Source organism: Crotalus tigris, unplaced genomic scaffold, assembly GCF_016545835.1.
Source record: "Crotalus tigris isolate CLP2741 ecotype Arizona unplaced genomic scaffold, ASM1654583v1 scf7180000023724.639413, whole genome shotgun sequence".
NCBI classification, from domain to species: Eukaryota; Metazoa; Chordata; class Lepidosauria; order Squamata; family Viperidae; genus Crotalus; species Crotalus tigris.
The window spans coordinates 497,217-523,456 of NW_024100142.1; the positions used below are offsets into that span (position 1 = coordinate 497,217).

At 40.4% G+C, this 26,240-nt stretch overlaps 1 protein-coding gene across 5 annotated transcripts in view; it reads right to left on the minus strand.

Moving 5' to 3' along the window:
- PCGF2 (polycomb group ring finger 2) overlaps positions 1 to 26,240 on the minus strand; it is a 97,417-nt gene that overhangs the window by 13,548 nt on the left and 57,629 nt on the right. For all 5 annotated transcript variants that reach the window (XM_039321293.1, XM_039321290.1, XM_039321289.1 and 2 more), the window contains 7 exons: positions 22,759 to 22,894; positions 20,649 to 20,745; positions 7,569 to 7,624; positions 7,202 to 7,252; positions 6,996 to 7,104; positions 1,688 to 1,736; positions 451 to 549 (listed from right to left, as the gene is read on the minus strand). In XM_039321293.1, the coding sequence (XP_039177227.1) occupies positions 451 to 549; positions 1,688 to 1,736; positions 6,996 to 7,104; positions 7,202 to 7,252; positions 7,569 to 7,624; positions 20,649 to 20,745; positions 22,759 to 22,870 (573 nt within the window). In that variant the 5' untranslated portion in view covers positions 22,871 to 22,894. The remainder of the gene's footprint in view (positions 1 to 450; positions 550 to 1,687; positions 1,737 to 6,995; positions 7,105 to 7,201; positions 7,253 to 7,568; positions 7,625 to 20,648; positions 20,746 to 22,758; positions 22,895 to 26,240) is intronic.

Sequence of the window (26,240 nt, forward strand, 5' to 3'; positions counted from 1 at the left end):
AGCTATAAAGATGAAATCTGTAAGCCACATATAATTATCAGCCTAATTTCATATGGCAGTTCTAAAGAAATAAATATAGGTTGAGTTTGAAAAAAAATGCATATACATATCTTGTCTATACCACAATAATCCAGACAATAAGCTTAGTTTATAATAGAAAACAGTCAGTGACTGTTTTAGAGTGAATGGGATGTTTTTGTTAAATCCTTAAAATAACAAATTCCATTCTGCCTTCTTGGTTTGGGTGAAGGGAGAGACAGAGAACATACAAAATACAACTCTTGCATATTGATTTTTGAGTTTAGCCAACTCTTTTTTGGAGAAGCTAGTAAGAGGAGCTGCAGATTTTTTTTTTTAACCTTGGCTATGGAGAATTATAAATATACAAAAAATCAGTAGCAACTTCAGGCCTTGGGTCAGGAGAATGGTGGCTGCTTGCCTGAAACTTACTTTGTATTTGGTGGGAACATCCATCTTGTTCCGGAGGAACTTAGCCAGGTGCATGATAGTCATAGCAGCAGGACATCGGAGGAATCTCATGCTGTTCTTCTACAGAGGAATGTGAGAGAGGAGAGAGATGGTTTTAATTGGAGAGGGCTGGACTGCACAGCAGGAGATTGAAGTTGAAATAGATATGGAAGTCACTGTAAATCTGCCTAAGGGCTAGGAAATTAAGGGGTGAAGGTTGGGGGGAGGAGTGCAAGAAGTTCTCAGATCACAGGCAAAAGCAACCAGATGTAATTTGCATGTCTTTGTGGTGTACAACAAAAGGGGAAAAAAATCAAGCTGAGTTTGGAAGAAGGAGACAGAGATAGATAGATAGATAGATAGATAGATAGATAGATAGATAGATAGATAGATAGATAGATAGACTGTAAAAGAGGGAAGTGGAGGGGAGGGGAAGGGAAAGGGAAAAGCAAAATATAAAGAAACAAAACAGACAAAGAAAGAAAATACAGAAGTCATATTGATGGAAAAGAAAATAGCGGAAACAAAAGCAAAAAATGCTGACATTTGTATAACTAGGAGCTCACTTAAGCCCAAGTTCAGGATGCTTTTTAATAATATGATTTAAACTTAGATTTCATATAAATATTAGAGTTTTCTCCAAATTAATCCATATCCTACAACTTGTTTCCAAATAATAAAATATTAAGACTACCCAATCTGAGAGTGCAAAATGTCACTAGACGATAACAAATATACATAGGAAGCTCTAGCTGTTTGCTGTTATAGAGGTTGTCAACTTTTTTGCAGATGAGATATGGTTGCCTTTAGTAATATTAAGAAAAAGAGCCTTTTGTAGTCAGAGGATAGCTGCTTGAACCTTTACATAAAAGCAGTGCTTTTTTTCCTTAAAAAAAAAAAAAAAAGTGCCGGAACTCACACACGTCATACAACCGAACTTGCCTACCCTACAAGGTTCCATCCAAAAAAGGTGCCGGAACTCCGTTCTGGGCGTTCTAGGACAAAAAAAGCCCTGCATAAAAGAATCACTATGCTAAAGAAGAAGGAATCCAGTTTAGAGGTTTTAGACAAGTCCACCAAATTAAGAATGATTGCTGTCATAACATATGAACAATGAATGGAATTAGAGAAAATGTATATATTTCTTGCCTATTAAAATCACCTTAGAACATGTAGCTGTTTAAATTTAATACAGAATCCACACCATGATGTAACTCACCTTATCTTTTTCTATGTTTCCATTTTCAACAGTCCCTTTATTTTCATCTCTGAAGAATTAAGAAGACTAATGAGTTAAATGTATACAAATACAGATACAGTGGTACTTTGGTAATCAACTGCTTTGAAACTCATCAAATTTGGTACTCAACACATTTTGATGTAAAATTTTGTTCCAGTACTCATTGTTTGTTTGGTATTCAACACACAAGCTAGAGCTTGTCAGTATTGGTTGCCTTGTGACTCATTATATTATTCCTTATGGGAAAAAATTGTTTGGAACTCATTGTTTTTGGTACTCATCATGCCTCCTGGAATCAATTAACAATAAGTACCAAGGTGCCATGTTGCGATAGAGGGATAGCTAGTTATCCCTACATGAAATATACCAGGCCACCCAGAATCAGCAAATATGATTATTTCTGCATGCATTTTAGCTATATAGGTTACAGAGTACACAATTTTTTTCTAATGGTATATAAAAAAACTTCCCTATAATAAAGTACTATTAGGCAGAATAAAATAACTATTTGGAGGAATTTAGTTTGCATGCTGCCCAGGGCTGAATATAGGAGGATGATGATGATAATGATGATGATGACAATGACAACACATTTTTACTTCCAGGCAATTGTGTTAGACCAGTATTAGCTATCAGTATTAAATAGTAAGTATCTTGATTTGGATGGAATCACTATTTGCTATTCTGGCTTATGCAGGAAAATATCTTCCTTTAGCGTTAATGGTATAAGACTTTGCAAGAAACCATCCTTAAAAAGAGGAAGCAATGGAACATGTGCTATTGATGGCCCTACCATCAGTATTGTCCTTTCACCCTAGTTAGTATTTCTGTTTTCATTAAGAGCCAGCCAAATATATACATGTACAAATCACTAACTGCCAGATTGTAGTCTAAGAGAGAAGCTGTGAAATGTTCTGTTAAATTAATTTGAAAGGATATAAATTAGCCAATTCTCAGTGCAAACTGAAGATAGGGAATAGATAGACATAATAAGAATTAGGAAGAGGCCAAGAACTTTTTGAATTTTCAACATTTCTGAATAAGTATGACTTAAAACATGATCTGTTATTCATGCAGGTCCTAAAATAGATTAAGAGAATCCAAATAAACAAATGAGTCAAAAATGAAAACATTACATTTGTTCATTTATTTACTAAAGAAAATAATCCAAAACTACATATCTATGTATGGCAAAACTATGTGAATCTCTAGGATTATCAGTTCATTTGAAGGGGTAATTAGAATGAGTTGTTTCGGTCATAAGATGATAATCAGATGTCAGTGTGTGAAATCTTGCCTTATTTAAAGAACAGAATTTTGGATTTTTGCTTTCTTTGCAACAGAAGTATGTCATAGCTTGAACAAAGGATATTTTTGAGGACCTTTGACCTCACCCACCTGAAAAAGATTCCAATCTATTTCCAAGGAAATAGGCAGATTGTGTACAAATGGAAGTGATTCAATGCCATTCTTACCCTCTCTAGGAGTTGTTGACTAGCCAAGATCACATCAAGAGCAAAGTATGTAATGGCCCAGAAGATCTCAGAGAATCCCAAAGTAACATCTATGGAACCAAAGACCTCTACCCCGTTTGTGAATGTCAGTGTTGATAAGACAACCATCAGGAGAACACTGAACAACAATGGTATACATGGCAGGCTTGAAAGAAGAAAGCCACTACTCTCCAAAAAGAATAGTTGCTCAGTTAGTTTGCAAAGGATTACATAGATCAGCTAGACCATTGGAAGAATGTGCTGTAGACAGATGAGAGCAAAATTGAACCTTTTGGCAAAAGGTTGGCAAATAAATCTTATTCCATCTATGAAACAGTGACATCCTGGTTTGGACCTGCTTTGCTGACAAAGATGGCTTGCCCTCACTGCTAGAACTATGAATTCTGAATTATAGAAGCATCCTACAGGAAAACATCAAGGTATCTGTCCATGAGCTCAAAAGAAAGTGGATCATGTAGCAAGACAACAACTCAAAGCACATAAAACATACAACCAAATGGTTAAGGCAGAAGAAAGTTAATGCAGCTTCCTACTCATCTTTGTTGCTCTTCTCTGCACTCTTTCCAGAATCTGAATATATATATATATATATATATATATATATATATATATATATATATATATATATATATATATATATATATATATATTACAATATGGAGACCAAAACTGAATGCAGTATTATTCCAAGTGTGGTCTTACCAAGGTCTTATAAAAGGGTATTAACACAACATATCTTGATTCTATCTCTCTGATAATGCAGCCTACGATTGAATTGGCTTTTTTGGTGGCTGCCACACACCGCTGGCTTATATTTAAGTGATCGTCTACTAGGTCTCCAAGAACCCTCTTGCAATTTCTGCTACTGAGCCAAGTTTCACTTAATCTGTACCTATACATTTGGTTTTTCTTGCCTAAGTGTAAAACTTTCCCTTTTTCTCTATTGAATTTCATTTTATTAGATAGGGCCCAGTGTTAAAGTCTGTCGAGATCCATCTGGAACTTGAGCCTATCTTCTAGGGTGTTGGTTATTCCTGCCAGATTTGATTTGCAGATTTTATGAGTTCCCCTTCTATCCCCTCATCTAAATCTTTATGAAATTGCTGAAGAGTAATGGGCTAAGACAGAATTTAGGATATCTCACTGCATCCTTAATTCCATTAAGGACTACACATTGAGCATAGTTTGTCAGCCAGTTACAAATTCATCTGGTAGTAATGCTATCTATCCCGCTTTTTTCTATTTTACCAAAAAGTAGATTGTACTCTACTTTGTCAAATGCCTTACTAACATTCAAGCGTACTATATCCAAAGCATTTTGCTGGTGCTCCATTTGCTCCCACCCCCTTTAAAAATTATTTAGATTGTGACATTTCTGTCTTATCATTAGAAATTTTGGAATGGAAAGGGAACGTGCAGCATACATTCTTCAAGCCTGCCTTTCCCCAAATTTCTAATGGAGGGGCAGATTTGTGGATGTGCGTATGAATTTGGCTCAGCTAGCTGGAGCATTTAACTGATCATAGCTCATCTTGAAAACTGAAATCTAGAAGAAACAAAATCATGGCAAACTATTTTTATATTGCTGTCAAGAAAATGACATGATGTATTCATGAAATTACCAGGAGTTGACTCCAATTTCAAAAAGATTTCAGCTTTACATTTTTGTGTGCTATTTATGTTTAAAAATGTTATAAAATATAACATTTTATAATTGTTAATATTTATTAAAAATGTTATATTGCAGTATAACAAAGCAAGTTTGGTCTAATGGTTAGCCATACTGAGGCCTGATTTCAGGCTGGGATTCCTGATTGGGTACAGAAGATGTGCTTGCAGAAAACCATTCAATTTGTTTAAGATTCTGCTTAGCTGGTCATTAAACAGAAGTGTGTTCAGAAGTATAAATCTAGGGGATCTCTCAGCAGGAGGAGTGGGGAAATTAGCAAGGTTAACATTACTACCTAAAGAGTAGCTACCTTCTTCCCTTCCTACACCTACTATGCCCATGACTGTGTTCAGCAGGTCAGCGGTTCAAATCTCACCGGCTCAAGGTTGACTCAGCCTTCCATCCTTCCGAGGTAGGTAAAATGAGGACCCAGATTGTTGGGGGCAATGTAAAATATATATATATATACATTGCTTACTGGTGTACACCGCTTAGAGAGTCCTTGCACTTAAAGCGGTATATAAGTCTCATAAATAAATAAATAAATAGGAAGAAAGATATGAAAAATATAAAGGGAAATGAATGATCCTGTTCCTTTGGCACTTCCTTTTTTGTTAAACTAATTCTTTATAACAATTTGTGGAAATTTTCAACAAAAGTAAGAATTCAGTATATAAATTAATTCTTTCCTTTGGGTCTGCTTTTGTTTAGTTCTAACTTATACATATGTATCTCATTCTGAGATGAATACGGATAAAGATGATATACAGATAGTCCCCAACATATGATCACAATTGAGTTTGGAATTTCAGTTGTTAAGCAGTATGGTCATTAAGTGAATCATTATGAGACCAGACCTGATTTTACAACTATTTTTACCAAGATTGTTAAGCAAATCACATGATCATTAAACAAATCACATAACTGTTAAGCAAATCTGGCTTCCTCAACTGACTTTACTTGTCAGAAGCTGGCTGGGAAAATCACAAATCGTGATCACACGACCACAACATTCTTTAACCCAGTGGTGGGATTCAAATAATTTAACAACTGGTTCTCTGCAGGGAGGGCACAGAGGGGGAGGCGGGGGGGACCGCTGCCACGAGGCAAGTGGGGGAGGGAGAGCTGCCCCATGTATCCCACAACCACTTACCGTACCAAAGGGCCCCTGCAGCCAGGCCTACCACATCCCGACACCTATCACACCTCATGTGTTCAATAGTGACTTCTCCCACTTTCTCCTTCTTCCTCTGCCTTTAAACTGCCCTTCGCTCCCGTTGCTTCTTTTTCAGTTCCGGGGTTTTGTCTGGAGCCTGCGCAGAGTGTCTTTGGAAACAAAGCCAAGCAGCGATTGGATGGAGTGGGAACCACTCCCTTTGCTTTTGGACCGGGTCCAAAATGGGCTGGAAAGAGAGACCAGACGACTCCAATCTGGCTTTGCAGCAAGCAAGGGGATTGGAGGCCCATGAATGCACATTAGTCTGGTGTCTCAAAAAACCAGAGTTTTTTCCCCCCCTGTGCTGGATTTTCACTGCCAGACTGTTTAATTTTCTTTAAAGTTTACTTGATGCAGAATGGGAAGGATCTACATTCTGCATCAAGTAAACTTTAAAGAAAGTTAAACAGTCTGGCAGCAAAAATCTAGGAGTGGGGGGGGGGAGCCAGATTGTAGCAAGCAAGGGACTGGAGACACATGAGTACACACTAATCTGGCCATTTCAGAGCCGGTTCCCCGAACTCAAGAAAAAAGTAGGTATTGGTTCTGCCAAATTGGTGCAAACCAGCTGAATCCCATCACTGCTTTAACCATTGTAAATGTGAGCTGTTTGCCAAATTCCGAATTGCAATTTTGACCACAAGGGTGGTGCAACAGTCATAACTCTGAGGAAGGTTGAAAGTCATTTTTTCTGAGGCCATCATAACTTCCAACCATTGTTAAATGAATAGTCAGAAACTGAGGACTACCTGTACCCAAAATGATTTGGGCAGTTAAATGATATGGAAGAGAAAGTAAGAGAAAGAGATAAAAATATTAAAGCTATAATGATCTATCAGAAGATATATCAGCAAAATATCATTACTTTTATATTCCCTAAAGGGTTACCTGATTCCTTCATAGAATTCTATGGATAAGCTGACAGTTTCATCATCTGTGAGATTCCCTTTATCCTGTTCTGAAACTTCACCCCTGTCTTCATTGGATCCATTGGGAACTAAACAAGTAAAGAAAGGGAATGAAAAATCACCTGTTTTTTAAAATGAATATTACTGTTTACATACAACAGAAGACAAATGAGGCAGATATCATACCATCTGCCAGAGGATATGCTGCATAAAAATCACGTCGTCTCTTCATTTCATCTGCAAATAAAAGCAAGATTAATACATTTAGTGGCTTCCTTCTCTTCCATTTTGCAAATACATTTATTATTATTCAGAAACAATTATGCAATTGTAAATTATAAAAAATAATTTCAATCCAGTTTGCATTAAGTCCTAAGATATTTTTCAAAATACTTTTCTTAATAATTATGTACTATTATTTATCAGCCTCAAGTTAAAAATCATGCAAAATCAAAATCAAATTAAGATTGCTGCATTTTGCTATCAGCTAGGAAGCTAGGAAGCTCTGTCCCAAATTCTATTCTCTAAACTCTCAGCAGTCACAAATTCATACCTTTGAAGAGTCCTGGCACCAGTTTATATACTATATCCTGCAGAGTTTTATCTGATCTGAAATAAGATAAGCAGGCTGTCAACAAAAATGTTAATTACAAATAAATAGAAATATAAAACTATTTAGATTCCTCCAAAAGGAAAAGGAACCTGTTTTACTGTTGTACAAATAGAAAAATGCATTTTTGTCCCTTGTGAGTAAACACCCCTTTTAAGTGTAGAAAGTAAACTTCCATTCTTCCTGTACTGTACCTCCTGTTTGGCAAATTAGGATTCATGCTGACATACCATTTTAAATTGTTAAAAGAAAGATCCTCAACCAAAACTATCTTATACAAGGCTATGGAGCTTAACATGCTAACACTGTAACTTTAAAAACCCACTTTGTTTCTTTAAAAAGGTTTGGATTTGTGGAATTATCTAGATTTCTAATGATCAGAAGCAGTGCTAAGGTACAAACTCATGTATCTCAGCAGTAACACACAAGATTCCCTTCCCAATCACTTGCCAATTTGTAAAACTGATATATCTGCTGCCCCTCTCAAGGTGACTTCTACAGTAATATCAGCACATAATAGCAATAGCACTTAGATTATATATCCCCTCCCCCACAGTTCTTTACAGCACTCTCTGGGCAATTTACAAGGTCAGCATTTCCCCCCCCCCCCCAACAATCTGGGTCCCCATTTTACTGACCATGGAAGAATGGAAGGTTGAATCAACATGAGCCCCATCAGGATTGAACTCTAGACTGTGGGCAGAGTTAGCTTGCAATGCTGCATTCTAACCACTGCGCCACCAGGACTCTTGTTTTCCCTACTATAGTTTGTGGTTTATTACAAGTTTTGTTTATGTTGCTTAAATCAATAGGAATCTATGCAGCTTATAGAAAAAGCATAATTAACAATAAAGCTCCTAATATTACCAATGGTGGCATTCACTGTCTCAGTGCTCCAATTATAGGATTTTTATCCTCCTTATCTACATCATCTATTGACTTCTTAAAAATACTGAAACTGGATTTAAAAAATAAGCCTAGCATTCTTTCAAAGTGTGCTAAATTTCTGCTTATAAGAAACCTTTAGGAAACTCTGGTTAGGCATGTATATGGACAGATCTGCATGACCTCTGTATGAAGCCAGGTGTTTGCTGTAGTCTAAGCCCAAACAATTGTAAAGGGATGTTTTCAGTGAGTAGAATGAAAGAATGAGTGCTAATACCCTAAAATAGTTAATAGAAATTGGGCAGATTCCTCCCATGACCACTCCAGCAACCTCATTCTTTATTAAACATCCTAAATTGTGTCCATGGCATAACCATATCGAGAAGAGCAAAACAAAAACAAATAACCTGAAAAAACTAAAAATATCTTTAAAATGGGGATAAAACAAAGGCAACATCATTAAAGCCACTACATAAGAAATTATTATCAGACCATATTCATTTCCATGTTTTTTTTTTTTGCTGTGAAACTAAGGCTGCATAGAGAAAGGATGGAGGACCATGGTTGTCAGTTTTGCCTTTAGGAACCCAGCATTATGTATGTGTGGTATCTTAGAAGATTTAGAATTATTATCAAGTAGAGCTTCTGTGTGTAATTTAGAGAGGGACTGAAAGCAAACAAAAATTATTACTGTTGAACAGCATTAAAGTTTTGATTTAAAAGGCACTTTTTATTTAGGCTAGCAGTGTTCCTTCTCCCTTATAATACCATCATATTAGCACAATTTAGCAATCCTATTCACCTCATCTAATTTTGTAATACTATTTATTGCATGTATATTGATTTGTTTTATAATTTATGGCACCCTAATGAAAGTAAGTCTGGCCAAATGGCTGCATGACTGGTGAGGAGAGCCATTATATTTGCTTGAATCAATAACTCATTTAATGTGCTTTAAGCAGAGTGCCTAAGATGCACTATTATTCCTAAGGTACAGCAAAATGCAATGAATCATAGGCTTGTGACTCAGTCCTCAGCAGCTTCTTGGCCTGGATCAGGTGTCACAGTAAGTGATCATTTTATTTATTTGGGTTTGCCTAGCATAGTAGGTGAACTTAGCCACTAATGTTGACAACTAAGTATAAGATTGTGCGTTCAATATACTGAAGAGAGAAAAGAACACTTTCCTATCATTTTGCTAGCAGTTTCCAGCAGTCTGGACCTATATATTGTGCCATGCTGCATCTTATTAGAGATCGTTCCCATGGACTCATTCCATTTTTAAAGTAATTTCTGTGTTCAATATTTTCCCCACACCAACTAGTTCAAACTGATTCAATCCTCAAAACTGATTTCATCAAAATCTGTGTTCTCCTGCTATCTTTGTTCTTCTTCATCTTCTCCTCACTTTCTCTCTAACCTAATAAAATAATCTTCTTAACTAACTCAGAGGATTCTTCTATTACATTCCTATTCTAAAAAACTCCCCAAACTTTGAAATATGCACTACATGATAACTATCCATCCTATGTTAGTGTATGTTGTGAGAAAGCAGGCAATACAAAAAAGGGTTCACAGATTATACTCAGCTATAATGTCGTTTGAGAGAGTATATGTGTCTACTAGCCCCCATTTGTGTTCCCTATTACCATAAAATAGTATTGTGGAAATCTAGTAGCAAAATGGTTCTACTTCAGATTCATCTTTTTCCTTTCTTTCCTTTTCTTAAATAAGTATAGGAACAAGTGTCCAGTTGGGGTATCTGAAAAATTCGTTGGCATGTTTTCTTTTCTTTTCATTTTTTGGCCCATTTCGGTAGTTTTTCTTCAGAGGTGTCCCTATTCTATTACCATCCTTAAAATCTCCCCATCTGCTTCAAAAGAGGTAAAAAAGAATAGGTTCTGCCCCTTTTGGGACACCTCTACACTATTATTATTGAAAGCCTCTTGAAGCCTTTTCAAGTTACCCTCCATTGGCTTAGTGCTGTGATGGCAAACCTATGGCATGCGTGCCACAGGCGGCACGCAGAGCCATTTCTGTGGGCATGTGCGCAACTGCTGCTGCCAGCAGCTTACGCAGGTCCATTAGGCTGCCACCGCCCAGAGCAGTAACCCCATCCAGCACAAAGGAGGCGAAGCAGCCAGTTAGCAAGCCCCGCGTAGAGGTGCACACCCATGCCCAGCAGGCAAAAGGCCACCCTGAGCGGGGAAAGCCAGATCTCCCTTGGCGTCATGGCCGCCCAGGCCTAGCAGAGATGGCGGGGAGGCACACAATCCTGGCTGGGACTGGAGGGCCATGGCACCAATGGGGATCTGGCTTTCCCCGCTCAGGGTAGCGTTTGGCTTGCTGGACGTGGGCTTGCTCTACACCTCTATGCGGGGCTTGCTGGCCAGACATTTTGCCTCCTTTGTGCTGGGTAGGCCAGGCGTCTGGGTGGCGGTGGCAGTCTAATGGACCTGTGCGAGCTGCTGGTGGTGTCAACCCGAGGCATGGGGGGAGGGGGAGGCAGGCGGTGCAGATTCCCATGCATGAGATTGGGATTTTTTCCCCGGTATTGGATTTTCACTACCAGACAGTGTAACTTGATGCAGAAAGAGAAAGACATGCATTCTGCATCAAGTAAACTTTTAAGAAGTTAAAGAGACTGGCAGCAAAAATCCTACCCCTCCTCTCCCATGCCTCAGACTGCCGCCGCCGAGGAGGAGTGGTGAGATTTTGTGCCAGCTGGCTGGCCAGGCAAAGTCAGGGGATGGTGGCTGGCTGCAGAGAGGGAATTATGGCTGCTTTGGGGGGGGGGATCTGCCAAGCCTCAGGACAGCAGCATTGGCAGCTCCCCACCCAGCCCATTTCCACGGCTCTCTTGCTGGTAGCAGCTCCCTCAGCAGCTCTCTCAGCGGCCCTCACTGTCAAGTTTCTATTGCACTAGCTTCCTGGAGCTGAGAAGTGCAGTTACTGAGCCACCAGGTGTTGCCTTCCACTTTTCCAGCTGCGGCACTGGCTGCTAGTGTTGCCCTCCTGAGAGGAGGGCACGGTGATTGGTTGATGGCTATGCCACAAATGGGGATTGAAGCCCCACCAGAAAAAGCACTTCTGATCAGCTGCAGCATGCCATGGAGAGCCTGGCTGATACAGGCAAGCAGGAGTGCACACAGACTCCGCTTTTTTCCTTTGACAGCGATGGGGTTAGGGTTGCTGCAGGGTTACTGATCAGAAGCGCTGCCGAAAACAGCAGAGTCTGTGTGCATGTCTGCTATGCACTCATCCATCAGCTGTACTCTTCATGCCTCGGATCAGCTGTAGCACGCTGTGGAGAGCAAGGCTGATGCGGGCTAGGCAGGCTCGCAAAGAGACTCCACTTTTTTCAGTGGGGCTTTGGTGCCTGGCCGGCTCGGCCAATTTCCCTCTTTCTTCTCCCTGTTCCTCCTCCTCCTTTGACAGTGGTGGGGTTTGGGGAATGATCAATCTCCATTTGTGGCATGGCCACCAACCAATCACCGCACCCTCCTCTCAGGAGGGCAACACCAGCAGCCAATGCAGCAGCAGGAAAAGTGGAAGGCAACGCTGCCCACCAGACCCGCCTGGCAGCACAGTAACTGCACTTCTCCTCACCTCCAGAAAGCTTGTGAAATGGAAACTTGGTAAGGGCCATGGGGTGCTTGCTGAGGAAACTGCTACCGGTAACTGAACTGGGGAAACAGGCCGGGTGGGGGGAGCTGCCAATGCCACTACCCTGCTTGGCAAATCCCCCCCAAAGCAGCCATGATTCCCCCTCCCTAGCCAGCCAGCCAGCCAGCCACCATCCCCTGACCTACTCCTTGCCTGGCCGGCCAGCTAGCACAAAACCTCACCACTCTTCTCCTCGGTGGCAGCAGCCTAATGGACCTGAGCAAGCTGATAGGAGATAGGGGGTACAAAGAGGAAGAGAAGAGGAAGAGGAAGAGGAAGAGGAAGAGGAAGAGGAAGAGGAAGAAGAAGAAGAAGAAGAAGAAGAAGAAGAAGAAGAAGAAGAAGAAGAAGAAGAAGAAGAAGAAGAAGAAGAAGAAGAAGAAGAAGAAGAAGAGGAAAAACACAGTGAAGTACAGAGTGATGGAAAGGATATAAAGTAGAAGATATAAGAAACATACTATCAGAAACAATATCTATCATATTGCATACTCCCCTGCCTATCTTTCTCTCGCCTCCCGATTCCATTCTCCTCTCCCTGGGTTCTGCCATATTCCTAGAGGGAAGGGGGGACGGAGCGCGGTTATTGCCTTAGCTTCCTCTATTGATACAGTGTAGCATTTTGCTTCCCTGCCTCCTTTCTCTATTTCTACAGTGTAACATATCACCTTAGCTTCCTTTATTGCCACAATGTAACACTTTGTGCTCCTGCACTATCTCTCTTTGAACTTTCTTCTCCCTAACCTGTCAGGTAGAAAAAAAGGGGGGAGAAAGAAATAAAACCTCCAGAGCCTGGCTTATTTCTCCATTCTGAAAAGAAGGTGCGAAGAGTTGTGTTGTTTGAACATCGCGCTATGACTGGAGGTGGACCAATGTTATCTCCCCTTTCCCATGATGGACTTAACACCTGGGGATTGGCCGGTTTGAACTGTCCGGATGAACTGTGGGGTGGGGTTTGCTTGGGAACTTTAAAGTATTGATCTGTAAAGGAATCCCTCAGATCCTTTCTAGTATGCCTGCCATCAGCTTCTCCTAATAAAAGTTCCTTTTGGAAGAGCTTGCTTCCATGAATTCTGCTTTCTTGGGATGAGGTGTTGAGATGGATCCTGACACAGACCTAAGATGCATGAAAGACTCAAATGCCTATACACTAACACTCAAAAGTTTAGGAAGAAAACAGGGTGAACTTGAAGTAGTAGTACATGAAGGTAGATATGATATAGTTACCATTACTGAAACTTGGTGGGATGAAACTCATGACTGGAATGTACTGATGGAAGGATACAAACTATTCAAAAGAAACAGACCTAACAAAAGAGGAGGTGGAATAGCATTATATATAAAAGATCACTACATCTTTATAGTAATCCACAAAACCAAAGGTGAAAACCTCCTAGAATCCATATGGATCAATATAAAAGGAAAAAAGAATGACATTGCTATAGGTGTATACTACAGGCCATCCAACCAAGTAGAAGAAATAGATGATTTTTTTGCTAAATAACTAACAAATGTATGTAGGAAATATACCACAGTAGTAACGGGAAACTTTAACTATTCTGATATCAACTGGGAGACAAACTCTACAACAAGTGGGAGACCAAACAGATTCCTAACCAACCTAGCTGGCAACTTTGTCATCCAAAAGGTAGAGAACTAGAGGAAAAGCTATGCTGGACCTCATTCTTACTAATAGATAAGAATTAGAAGGAACCAGCGGAAAGGGAGCCGTCTGAGGCCTCCGCAATCCCACAATGGCTGCCAAAATGGCGGCCGCACGATCCGGAGGGAAAGGGAGCTGTCTGAGGTTTCTGCGATTCCACAGCAGCAACCCAGTGAAGCAGATTCGAAAGTGAAGCCAAATGAGGCCTCTGTGGTTTCATAGGAGAGTGGAAAGGTGGGGGGCGGGGCGGGCTGTAGTGCTGATCCCAGTGCTACACGATGGTAAGGGGCTCAACAAGGGGAGAGCAGAACCCTCTGCTCTTGCTAGGATCCCTGGGGAGAAATCCTACCTTCCAGCAGTCATCTGGAGCAGCGCTCATCCCAGCACTGCTGAAATGACTGTGAATGCAAGGGAGAATTCATCAAAAGAAGCTCAATACAACCTGCTTGCTGGGAGCCAAGATTGCCAGATCTGTTAGAGCTGGAGACCAAGTCAAGACTGGGTGTGTCCTAGCCCAGGACAGACTTGGCAAGTTTGGCTGACTTGATCTAATGAGCAGGAAGACAGAGCTAACCCATTGGTAGATTCTCCATCTCCTGTGCTGGAGAAAGATCCTAAGAAAAATTCCATAGATGAAAATCCTAAAGGGGAAAACAACTCAAGAAGCATGGGAAACTCTGAAAAATATTATCATAAAAGCCCAGTCTAGCCCAATACCACTGAAAAAGAAATCCAAGAAGAAACCAGCATGGTTGCGGAAAGATCTCTCTGATAAACCAAAAGACATAAAGGACAAGTACAAAAAAAATGGAAAGAGGGACACATAACTAAGGCAGAATATCAGCAGATACCCTGAATCTGCAAAGATGAAGTCAGGAAAGCAAAAGCTTAGAATGAACAAAGACCTACAACAAAAGTCAAAGATAATTAAAAAAAAGTTTCTTTCAACATATAAATAACAAGAAAAAAGTCAAGGAAACAGTCAAGGAAGTAATAGGGAATAGAGAAAAAACAGAACTGCTTAACTGTTTGCATCAGTCTTCACAGAAAAAGAAACTATAGCCCAAGCTACCAAAAATCTAACTGTAAAAGACAGGCTAGAAAAAAAATTAAAATAAGCAAGAAAATGGTTAGACTAGACAAATCTATCTGATCTTGACAAATATAAATTACCAGGATTTGATGGATTATATCTCAGAGTTCTGAAGGAGCTGGCAGATATTATCTCAGAACCATTGTACCATATCTTTCAAAAATCCTGGAACACCAGGAAATTACCTGAGAATTGGAAAAGTGCTGATGTGTTTCCAATCTTCAAGAAAAGGAAAAAAAAAACAGATCCAGGAAACTAAAGACCAGTCAATCTAACATCAATACCTGGGAAGATACTGAAAAAGATAATCAAAAACAGAAATGCGAACATCTAGAAATAAATAAAGTTATAAATAGAAGCCAGCATGGGTTTGTTAAACAGATCATGCAAAGCCAATCTAATTTCATTCTTTGACAAAGTAACTTAATTAGCAGACCAGCGAAATGCTGTGGTCATAGTATACTTAGACTTCAGCAAGACATTCAACAAAGTAGACCACAACCTACTTCTTGGCAAACTAGAAAAATGTGAGATACACAGCATCACCACCAGATGGATTTGTAAATGGCTGACAAACTGTACTCAATGAGTCATTCTTAATGGTACTACATCTATATGGAGGGAAATAAACAGTGTGGTACCACAAAGTTCTGTCTTAGACCCAGTACTCTTAATATCTTCATAAATGATTTAGATGAGAGAATAGAAGGGGAACTCATCAGATTTGTGGATGAAACTAAGCTGGCAGGAATAGCCAACAATCCAGAAGATAAGCTCAGGATCCAAAAAAGATCTTGACAGACTTGAAAAATGGGCCCTATCCAATAACATAAATTTAATGTGGAGAAAAGTAAGGTTTTACACTTAGATAGGAAAAACCAAAGGTACAAGTACAGATTAGGTGAAACCTGGCTCAAAAACAGTAACTATGTGAGGGACCTTGGAGTCCTAGTAGATCAGCAGCTCCCAATCTTTTCTATACCCCACACCCCTAGAGTGCTTCTGATATATTCTCGCATCCCTTACAAAAGTTCAAAATAATGGCAATAAATTATGCATATACACTATAATTTTGAAAAGCCAAGTTTTTGCACCCCCTTGAATATCATCTCGCACGCCCTGGTATAAATAGAGGCATAGAATCAAAATCACGTGAAGTATTAGTACCACTTTATCAAGCCATAGTAAGGCCACACTTGTAATACTGCATCCAATAATGGTCACCACATTACAAAAAAGATACTGAGATTTTAGAAAAAATGCAAAGAAGAGCAATTAAATAAGATGATTAAAGAGACTAAAACATAAGAAGAACAGTTGCAGGATTTGGGTTTTGTCTAGTCTAGAGAAAAGAAGGATTGGGGGGACATGATAGCAGTATTCCAGTATTTGAGAGGTTGCCACAAAGAGGAAGGGGTCAATTTATTTTCCAAAGCACCAGAGGGCAGGACAAGAAATGATGGAAACTAATCAAGGAGAGAAGCAACCATGAATTAAGAAGAAACTTCCTAACAGTGAGATCAATTAGCCAGTGGAACAGCTTGTCTTCAGAAGTTGTAGGTGCTTCTTCACTAGAGGTTTTTAAGAAGAGACTGGACAGTCATCTATCTGAAATGATATTGAGTCTCCTGCTTCAGCAGTGTCCAACTAGAAGACCTCCAAGGTCCCTTCCAGCTCAATTCTGATTGAAGATAATGCAGTTTTTCCTTGAGTTTTATTTTTCCCTATTGATCACTAAATCCTATTGACATTTTGCTGCACTTTTAACCTGGCTATTGAGTCCCCCCCCCCGCATACTTGTTTTTTAATACTGACAACTCATGCTTGTGTGGAGTTTAAATCTGAATATGGAAATGTTCAGGGTGCTGTTGATAAAAGACCCGTTGGAGTGAGGCTAGTAAATATTTCTCAGGGAGACTCAAGTGTTACGATATAAATTAATTTATACAGACTGTGTGCTAAAAATACAGTCAGAGAGATGTATCTGTGACAGGCTGCCTACCTGGTTTCTATGCCAACCATCAGTAGAGTTCATTAAGGTACATCTGGTTTCCCCAAAAACTAGCTTTAAAGGGAATCAGTAAGATTGCCATTCAAGGCCACAAGAGAAAGAAGTGTTGGCTTAATTCAACTGTTGTATGAATACAAATAGGGATAGTTTACTAAGAAACAAAAAAAAAGTCAGTACTACAAAGAAGTTTACAATCAAGCCAAAGATTAGAATTGAAATTGCATTATTATTACTATTGTCATCATTACTTGCATTCTAGTCATGCTGTAAAGATTAAAAACTAGTGGAATATTTAATCTACTCTAGTAGTAGGGAGGAGAGCCAGTATCGTATACTGGTTAAGGTACCAGGCTAGAAACCAGGAGACCATGAGTTCTAGTCCTACCTTAGTCCTTAGTCCTACCTAGGATGGAGGGAATGGCAAATCACTTATGAAACATTGCCAAGAAAACTAAGGGATTTATTAAGGCAGTCACCAGGAGTCAATACTGACTTAAAAGAACCATCCCCTCAAAAAAAAGCAGAAAGGAACTAGGCAAACTCTGAAAGGGAGGTAAAGCTCTGTACTGTCTTCTGTCCCTCCATAAGTTTAGTAAAAGAAAATAAATAAACATAAATAGATATAGCTGTACAAATATTTTGTATTGGAATAATTTATTCAGGCTTTTGTCCTGGGATTTTATTTTTTAGGAAAGAGAATTCAAGCTGCAAGCATGCCTCTGGCAAGAGGTTAATATAAAAGTTCCAAGTCAAATAGATCACTATATCATAAACCACAATTGTACACAGGTTAAATAATTATTGTAGCTTCCAAACACTCCTTTAAAAGTTCTGACTGGACTATAATTTACAAAGCTCTTTAATTAATATTCCACCTTTACCTTATCATAGAGAATTTGCCAACTATAGAAAAACATAGCAATGCCTCCTCCCTCAATATTCCTACCCATTTCCACCTGGAGAAACTGCATAGATCTACTTATCTACAGAATGGCAGATCCAGAAACATTCTTTTAAACAGAGGACTAGCTGAGAGGAAAAGTATCCAACAACATATTTGCCCTCTGCCTGTAAGCTCCTTTGAGAAATTGGACACCTGGAATGCAGAGGAACTTTTAAGCTGATCAGAAAAGCTGTAGTCATAGCCAAAACAGGAGAAATATCTTATCATTTCTAAATAACAAACATCTTAAATTGAAAAGATATTATAGCATGTCATATTGGGAAGATTTTTCTGAAAACAAAGCATAGGACAAAGTGGAGCCCCTTTTTTATTTGCCTGAACACATGAAGGTTTGAAACTAGACAGAAATAGAGCTGCATAAAGTTCCCAATCTGTACATATTGAACTGGGAATTCTGAATGGAAATAGTATTCACATTAGTTTGTGTACAAAGAAAATTTTCTGCTACAAAATAATGTTCAGGAGTACATAGAAAGCTGAATTTGTATTCCACACATGTCAAACACAAGGCCCGCGGACCAGATGTGGCCCGCAAAGTGGTTTCATGTGGCCTGCGAAGCCATCCTGAAAAACAGTAAGGGAACGGCCCCCGCTGCCTTGGCCCTGGCCCAGATCAGGCGGGAGCCAATGTACAATTTTGTGGTGGCCATCTATGCTGAAACGTGTTCAGTCTTAGCTCCACGAGGCCATCTGGAAACAGCGAGGAACCAGCCCCTGCCACATCAGCCCAGCCCCCTGGGTGCATGCTGGGGAGATGTTACCCTTTGTGAGGAACGAAGAAATGCACCATCGCTTGGAAGTGGCCAGCAAATGGCCCTTACCTACTTCACATATCCGGCTTGATGGGCTCCAGGGGGAGGGGTTTAGGCAGACAGCGGGGCACTCTCCTCACAGTGCCGAGAGGCTGAGCCAGGTGGTGAAAGTCCAAAAAGAAACACGAGGCCACCCAGCTCCCAGCCTGCCTGGTTTTGGCAGGCAACGGGGCGCTCTCTTCATGGCGCCAAGAGCTGAGCTAGGTGGCGCGAATCTGATAAGAAGTGCAATGTTGCCCAGCCCCCAGCCTGCCCAGTTTCAGCAGGGAGCAAGGTGCAAAGCTGGCGAGCTTTGCACCTCCCAGCTCAACATCTCGGCACTGTGAGAGCACCCCACTGCCTGCCGAGACTGGGCAGGCTGGGGGCTTGCTGGGGGCTGGGCAGCATCACGCTACTTTTCATATTTGTGCCATCTGGCTCAGCCTCTCAGCGCTGTGAGGAGAGCGCCTCGCTGCCTGCCAAAACTGGCAGGCTGGGGGCTGCGTGGCATTGTGCAGGTAACTTTGATTCTCATGCTGCTCATGGCATCCCGTCCCCCAGAGCCCACCAAGCCAGATATGTGAAGTACATGAGGGCCATGTGCTGGCCACTTCCAGACGATGGTGCATTTCTTCATTCCTCATGAAGGGTGACACTTCCCCAGCTGCGTTTCTTGCCTGTTTTTCTCCCTCCCTCATCTCAAATATTTTCCCACCACTCTGTACTTAGGAAGAAAGGAAAGAAGAAAAGAAGGAGAGGGAGAGTCTGAGGGAAGTCATGCCTTAGTCCTACCCTGCTGCCCTTTCACCATCCACTTGCCCCCTCCTCCAGGCCTATCATGGGATCTCCCATCCTATTCCTAAGGAAGCCTTGGATACAAAGCTGGGTTTTCTCCCATGGAGAGAGAGTGAGCCTCCCTCTGACTTTGCCATTGTACCCATCATGAGCAACCTAGCTAAGGAGAGCAAGCACAGCAGCAGCAGCCTTGAGGAAGAGGTAAGTGCAGCTGGGCACCCCCTTGGGGAAGTGGGGCTGGGCTTGGTGCTGCAGGTGCTCAAGGGCCAGGCTGGGCATTTGACCTCTGCTACCCAGGGCTCCGGGCAGCCCGTGCCATCATCCATTCCCCCCCCCCCCGCATGGCCTGAGAGGAAAAGTGGGGCTCCTCCAGTGGATCATGCCTTGGCACTTGCCCTGGTCCCACCCCCTTCTGCCAGAGACTCTCAAATCTATACCACTCCTGCCCAGGCCCCCATAGGCCCCCTTGATGTGAACGATGTAGAGCTGGCCACGCCCACCCAGTAGGCCATGCCCACTCCATCCATGCCCACCCAGTAGGCTGCACCCACCCTGGCCGCACCCACCAGCCCCCCCGAGGGCAACTGCAATGCTGATGCGGCCTTCAATGAAATTGAGTTTGACACCCCCGTTGTATTCAAACAAACGTAATACCAAGACCTCTTCAGACCATTTCAACCAAATGTGAGGATGCTTAAAGAGAACTTTGGATCTTATGCTTGGACCATGTGAAGTAGAAAGAAATAGCATGCAATGATACTCTGAGTTATCTCCCAGCTCCAAATACAGAGATGTAGGAAAGTGAAGAATTGGTACTATTGGAATCCTGCATGGTAACAGTAGACGGTAATCAACTCTAGTCGGTATGGTAGATGCCATATTGCAAGTACTATATGTTACAAAGTGAACGAAATATACTGTGTATAGTTCAGAGTTGAACTGTAGAGTCCTTTGTGCGCTCTCAGCCTGATTGTTTGCTTGTAGTTATTTCGTTACCAGATTAGATAACTTAGTTTCATTACTTACTCTGGTAATGAAATGTCTGCAAGCAAACAACTAAACTTAGAACGCACTCCAAGCTAATATATGGCTCCATCTGACACCATCCATGATAAATACAAGTAGTCTTAAATTGGAGTATAAAACAATGTTTCATACCTGATACTGAGAAGAGGCCTTGTTTTATGAACTTGAACATCACACATTGGGCAATATTTGTTGGTTTCCAGGTAGCGGACAATGCAGGTTTTACAAACTAAAAAAGAAAAGAAAACATTGGTAGAAAAGGGGAATCATGCAGAAAAATGTGCCAGAATTTATGAAATGAAGAGATATCCAAATCTGGATCAAATCTGGCCTTATTATGAAGCAAAGCAGTGGTTACTCAAGCTAGCTAGAAAATCATCTGAAGTCAAAAATTATTTCAGGGCTGCAGTTTTTGATATATTAGTCATAGACAAAAGGAACCATGTGCTCGATTTTTTTAAAAAAATGCACAGCAACAAAGATAAAACTTGACATGCATTATAGGATAGGAATAAAAATTGTCTATTCAAAATCCAGCCAAATGGTTGATTTATTAACCATATGACAAGCCCAAGTCCAGATAAATGGGAGCGTTAGGGAAAACAACGGTGAACATCCTGTAAAAAAAAAAAAAAAACCCTCACCAGAACACCTTAAGGCAATAACCTAACATGATTCGGGCATGGATACCAACAGTAGACCCCCCCGGGCTGGATAGTAACCAGCAAGATACTGGAGAAATGCAACAGCCAGCTTTTAGTAGGTTTTTAGGCATTGTTGGATTGTTGAAGGAAAGTCATTCCAAAGCCCAAGAATTGATGATGCCTATGACAAAAGGGGTTGCCTACGCTGTACAAAGTTATATCAAATTGGAACATGGAATGTTAAAAGCATACCCCTTGGGAAACTCAAAATTATAAATAGAGAATTGATTAGCGTGAACATAGACATCCTTAGCATCAGTGGCGCTAAGGCAGTGATGAATTCAAATCAGTAGAGTTTATGGTTTATTTTTCTGAAAATGACATCATTAGACAAAAAGGAGTTGCATTCTGCATAAGCAGACAAGTAGCTAAATGTGTTGAGAATCACAGAGTATACAGTGATCACACAGTATCTAGTCATATTTGAAGCAAGTCACTCAATATCACCATACTACAAATCTATGCTCCAATTGTAGACTCAGACGATGATGAAAGTGGACTTTTTTACAGTGAGTTTCAATGTGCTCTCAAGCAAATATCAAAAAAAGGATCTTTTTAATATTATGGGTTGAGCAAGGGTTGGATTAGAAAACTTCCAAGGACCATTCCAACTCTGCTATTCTGAGGACTACCTGTACTTGTTTTCACTTTTGAAACAATGATTTTACTAGCCTTTTCAAAATCACACAATCCCTTTTGCTAAGAATGTAAGCACATTTGCTATAAATTTAAATGAGAAATTGTACTCCAGTGGATGAGTGTGCAGTAGTAACTTCATGTCTCATGAGTTTTGAAGGCATCTGTAGACAACTTGCTCTTTATAAAATAGAGGTTTATTTATATCAATAACTGGCATTTAATTGTACTCAGACATCATACATACGGTCAAATATATAAAGCATTAAATAATAAGAAGCAAGGGTATCTGATATTGTGGTAAGTGATTACTTTTTTCTTTTCTCATTCACTGGTGACTAACTGGTAAGTAGCATTAAATGGTTAAGATGAGAACTCAGACTTAACTAAATGTTGCCTCTTTATTTTAACTATGAGCATCTTGTCAATTGGAATCTTTAGCTTATTAGCTTTAGCCTAACTCATCCTTCATAGCATTAGCATCATATCTTGCTGTTTTAGCTGTCACTCAGGTCCAAACTTACTAACAACTTTATCTTTATTGGGCCGTACAGAGGAAGAATATTTTGAAAGTCAGGGAAATCAAGGTTACCAGGACAATTTGAAGAATGGGAGATTAGCTATCCTGTAGTGACGGGAATATAATGGTGGGATTCAGCCAGTTCGCACCAGTTCGGCTGAACCAGTAGCTAATTTTTTGTTGCCCAGGCCCAGAATAGACTTCTGGAAGTGGCATCCACACAGAGAACTTGTTGTTCACATATTTGAATCCCACCACTGAGGGAATCATGTTCTGAATGGACAACATGATTATCCTGAGTATTTCAAATAGACCTTCATCAACAAGAAAGTCCAGAGAGTCTGTCAAGTTCAAACAGGGCGCTTCCTTATTTAACACTCACATGAATGTAAGCATTCCACAATAGTTGTGGCATCTATAAAGTAGCCTCCACATAAGGCACACATTAAGTGGGGGTTCAGCTCTGTGATTTTTATCCTGGTGGTTCTGTGCATCCTGATGAATTCAGGCAGTTGTCTCTGAGAAAAAAGAAAGAAAGAATAACACAAGAGTAAATCAAACAGCCTCACCCATCCTGAGAGGGTAATGATTGGCAGACATCTCACTTTACAAACTGATGGCCAACAGCAACTATTGTAGCTAGCTAATAGTAGCAACTATTATCTCATAAACAGTGATTATCTGTTTTGACTAGATTTTCTCATAGGCAAGGATTATCTGATGTTGGACTAAGAAAAAGCTTTCATCTTTTCCACATAATCTTTGACTGGTGCTATCAAATAAAACATGGAAAGGACAAAGTTATTCCCAGCGTCCAGAGGGCCTTAGATGTCACTCTTCTATCACACTATTCCTTTAAGATAAGTACAGAGGTTCTGTCAGGTATTCTCAAAACCACATTCTTTTTTTCAAATAATAAAATCCCACTTCTCTTCACAAAAAGGAAACCCAGGGTGCCTAATAAAATTCATGAAGCCAAACTGCTACTCACAACATTGATAAAAAATTATAAAATGTAGTGATTGTTTTGAAACTCGAACACAACACAATTTATTTATAGTACTTATTTTATTAGACACCTGTATGTGCTATTTATTACTTATTTCATTTAACTACGTGTGCCTTATTATTTAATCAAATAGGCTCAGGCTAACTACCATAAACTTTTTAATAGAATATTTAAATAAAAACAGCAACATAAAGAAATAAATACTAGATATTGCACAAAATGCATAAAAATAGTTGCCATTTATTTATCTGTAGTAATCTTTATATTGTTTTGATAGCTACTTTAAACACTGACATGACTAGAAAGGCAGGATATAAACTGAATAAAATGTAAAAATACATAATTATATAAACTATATGAAAATAACCAATTAAAATATCAATAAAGGTGAAAAGACTATACCAGGGGAAGACAAAAGTTCCAAGTCATAAAGTCCTGCTTAAATAAGACCGATTTATTTGTGGGCCAAATATCAACAACTGATACAGGGTTAGGCAAGTGCCTCTCAATGCTTGTTTCCAAATTTGAAACAGAATGCTATATAAAGGTTTATTTGATTATTTCACGAATTCATTCCCATCCAATTCAGAAAAGAGAAAATATGTCTCTGCAGAAGATCTCAGCACTTGCACAGGGCCAGATGGCAGAAGGTGATCTTTCAAGAAAATTAGTTTATAGGTAATAAAGATAATTCAAATTATCTTCAGAAACACAAAATAGCAACCAGTGTGGCTCTTTAAGCCCATATGTCTTGTGCTGCCAAATCATTAACTCCATAGTCTGTCAGCAATCATCTGAGCTGGCTTCAAAAGACAGCTTGCCATAGCTATCTGCAGTCATTCAAGCCACCAAGATATGAGACTATCAGCCAGTGCCATATCACACTCTTCAAGGGACAGGAAGAGTTTGCTTCACCAATCTGAGCTGAGGAAAAACATTTAAGTAACTACCCATTTGCCTCACCTAAGGAATGATGGTGCCTCTCTGAAAAAAGGGAACTCACCAGGGATCAGGTTAAAGAAAGCAAACTTAACAACAACAAACTATTCTGATTTTTGAATTCTTTTTGAAAATGAGATCTTTTTTCTTAGCCAATTTTATCAAAGGTCAACTGAATGGGGTAGAAATTCAGCCCTTGACATTCTGCAGAAATTAGTGAAAGGATAGATTTTTTTATTTATATCCCAGCGTTATTCTTTTTATTATTTTTAGAAATGACTCAAGGCATCGAACATATCCAATACATCTTCTTATTTTCTCCACGACAATAACCTTGTGAGGTGGGTTGGGCTGAAAGAGTGACTGGCCCAAAGTTACCCAGCTAGGATTTGAATTCATAGTTTATCATTTTCTAGCCCTGGTGCCTTAACCACTAAATCAAACTATTGATATATAGATTCCTACCTCTATCTGTTTTCCTGATCCTACCTCCTTTTCCACCCTAGTATATGTTAAATAACATCTCTTAAATAGGCTACAAGGAGAGGTCTTTGATATTCATGGTTCAGTGGCACTTTCAAGAGAGCTTTGTGTGCAACTTCCAGGTTACTGCCCTGTACTAAACCTGGTACATCCTCTCTCTGTTTAAGGTCAGAAGAGAAAATGGAAGAGCTATCTGATACAAGAACAAATGCACACTAGGCAAGCGTCTAACTACATGCTTGAGAAAGATTTTGGATATTATAATAGCAGCACTGAGAAAACTCAAACTTCTGCCTCACCTTTTTTTAGTTTCCTATTAACACTGAGTTTTTACCAGCCCACAATCAAGGAAAACAGTGATGCAATTAAATAATATCAGAATTTATATAAAGGCTATTTAAAGGAAATTGGAGGAAGAAAAAGGTAGTGGAGATGTAGACCTTCTGGTGGGAAAATATATAATCAATTTCTTCAGCAGAAATTTTTAAACTAGTAGGTAGAAGGGGCGTTGGTCTTACCTGAACGCCTTTTCTCAGTACGGAGATGGATAATCCACCGATGGGTTTTCTCTGTCTGCCTGCTTTTGAGACCAAGTAGTCAAAACTTGACACGCCCCCACTTCCTGTGGAGTCCATTCTTAACGAGGGTGAATTGGCTGATGATTGACGAGGTATTGGCTCTCAGCTCGCTACTAGCGGCCTGCTGGCCTTGGGGTGGGTGTGGATTATCCATCTCCGTACTGAGAAAAGGCATTCAGGTAAGACCAACACCCCTTCTCCAGTACAGGAGATGGATAATCCACCGATGGGACGTACCAAAGCCTCACTGTCCCAAGGGGTGGGAAACAGATAAGGCCGGTAGATTGATCTCTGAGACAACTTGCTGGAGGACCCTCCTACCAAAGGAGGTGTCCGCCGATGCAAAGCGGTCTATCTTGTAGTGTTGTATAAACGGGGAAGGCGAGGACCATGTCGCGGCCCTGCAAACTTCCTCGATTGACGCCTGGGTAGCCCATGCCGCTGAAGTTGCAGCGCTTCGGGTGGAATGGGCCGTGAGATGACTTGGGGGCGGCAGGGATGATACATTGTAAGCTTCTGCGATACAGCTTCGGATCCACCTTCCAATGGTGCCCGCAGAAACTTTCTGCCCCAAGGTGCCCGCTTGGAAGGACACAAATAGGGCCTCCGATTTGCGGAAGGGTTCTGTATGCTTTATATAACGCCGCAAGGCTCTGCGGACGTCCAATGTATGCCACTGCCGTTCCCGGTCATGTGTTGGATTTGGACAGAAGTTTGGGAGACTTACTTCCTGTGTCCTGTGAAAGAGTGAATTCACCTTCGGTATGAAGGAAGGATGTAACCTAAGGACCACCCTGTCCTTGTGGAAAATGCATAGGTTGTTTCTGACTGACAGTGCAGCCAGTTCCGAAATTC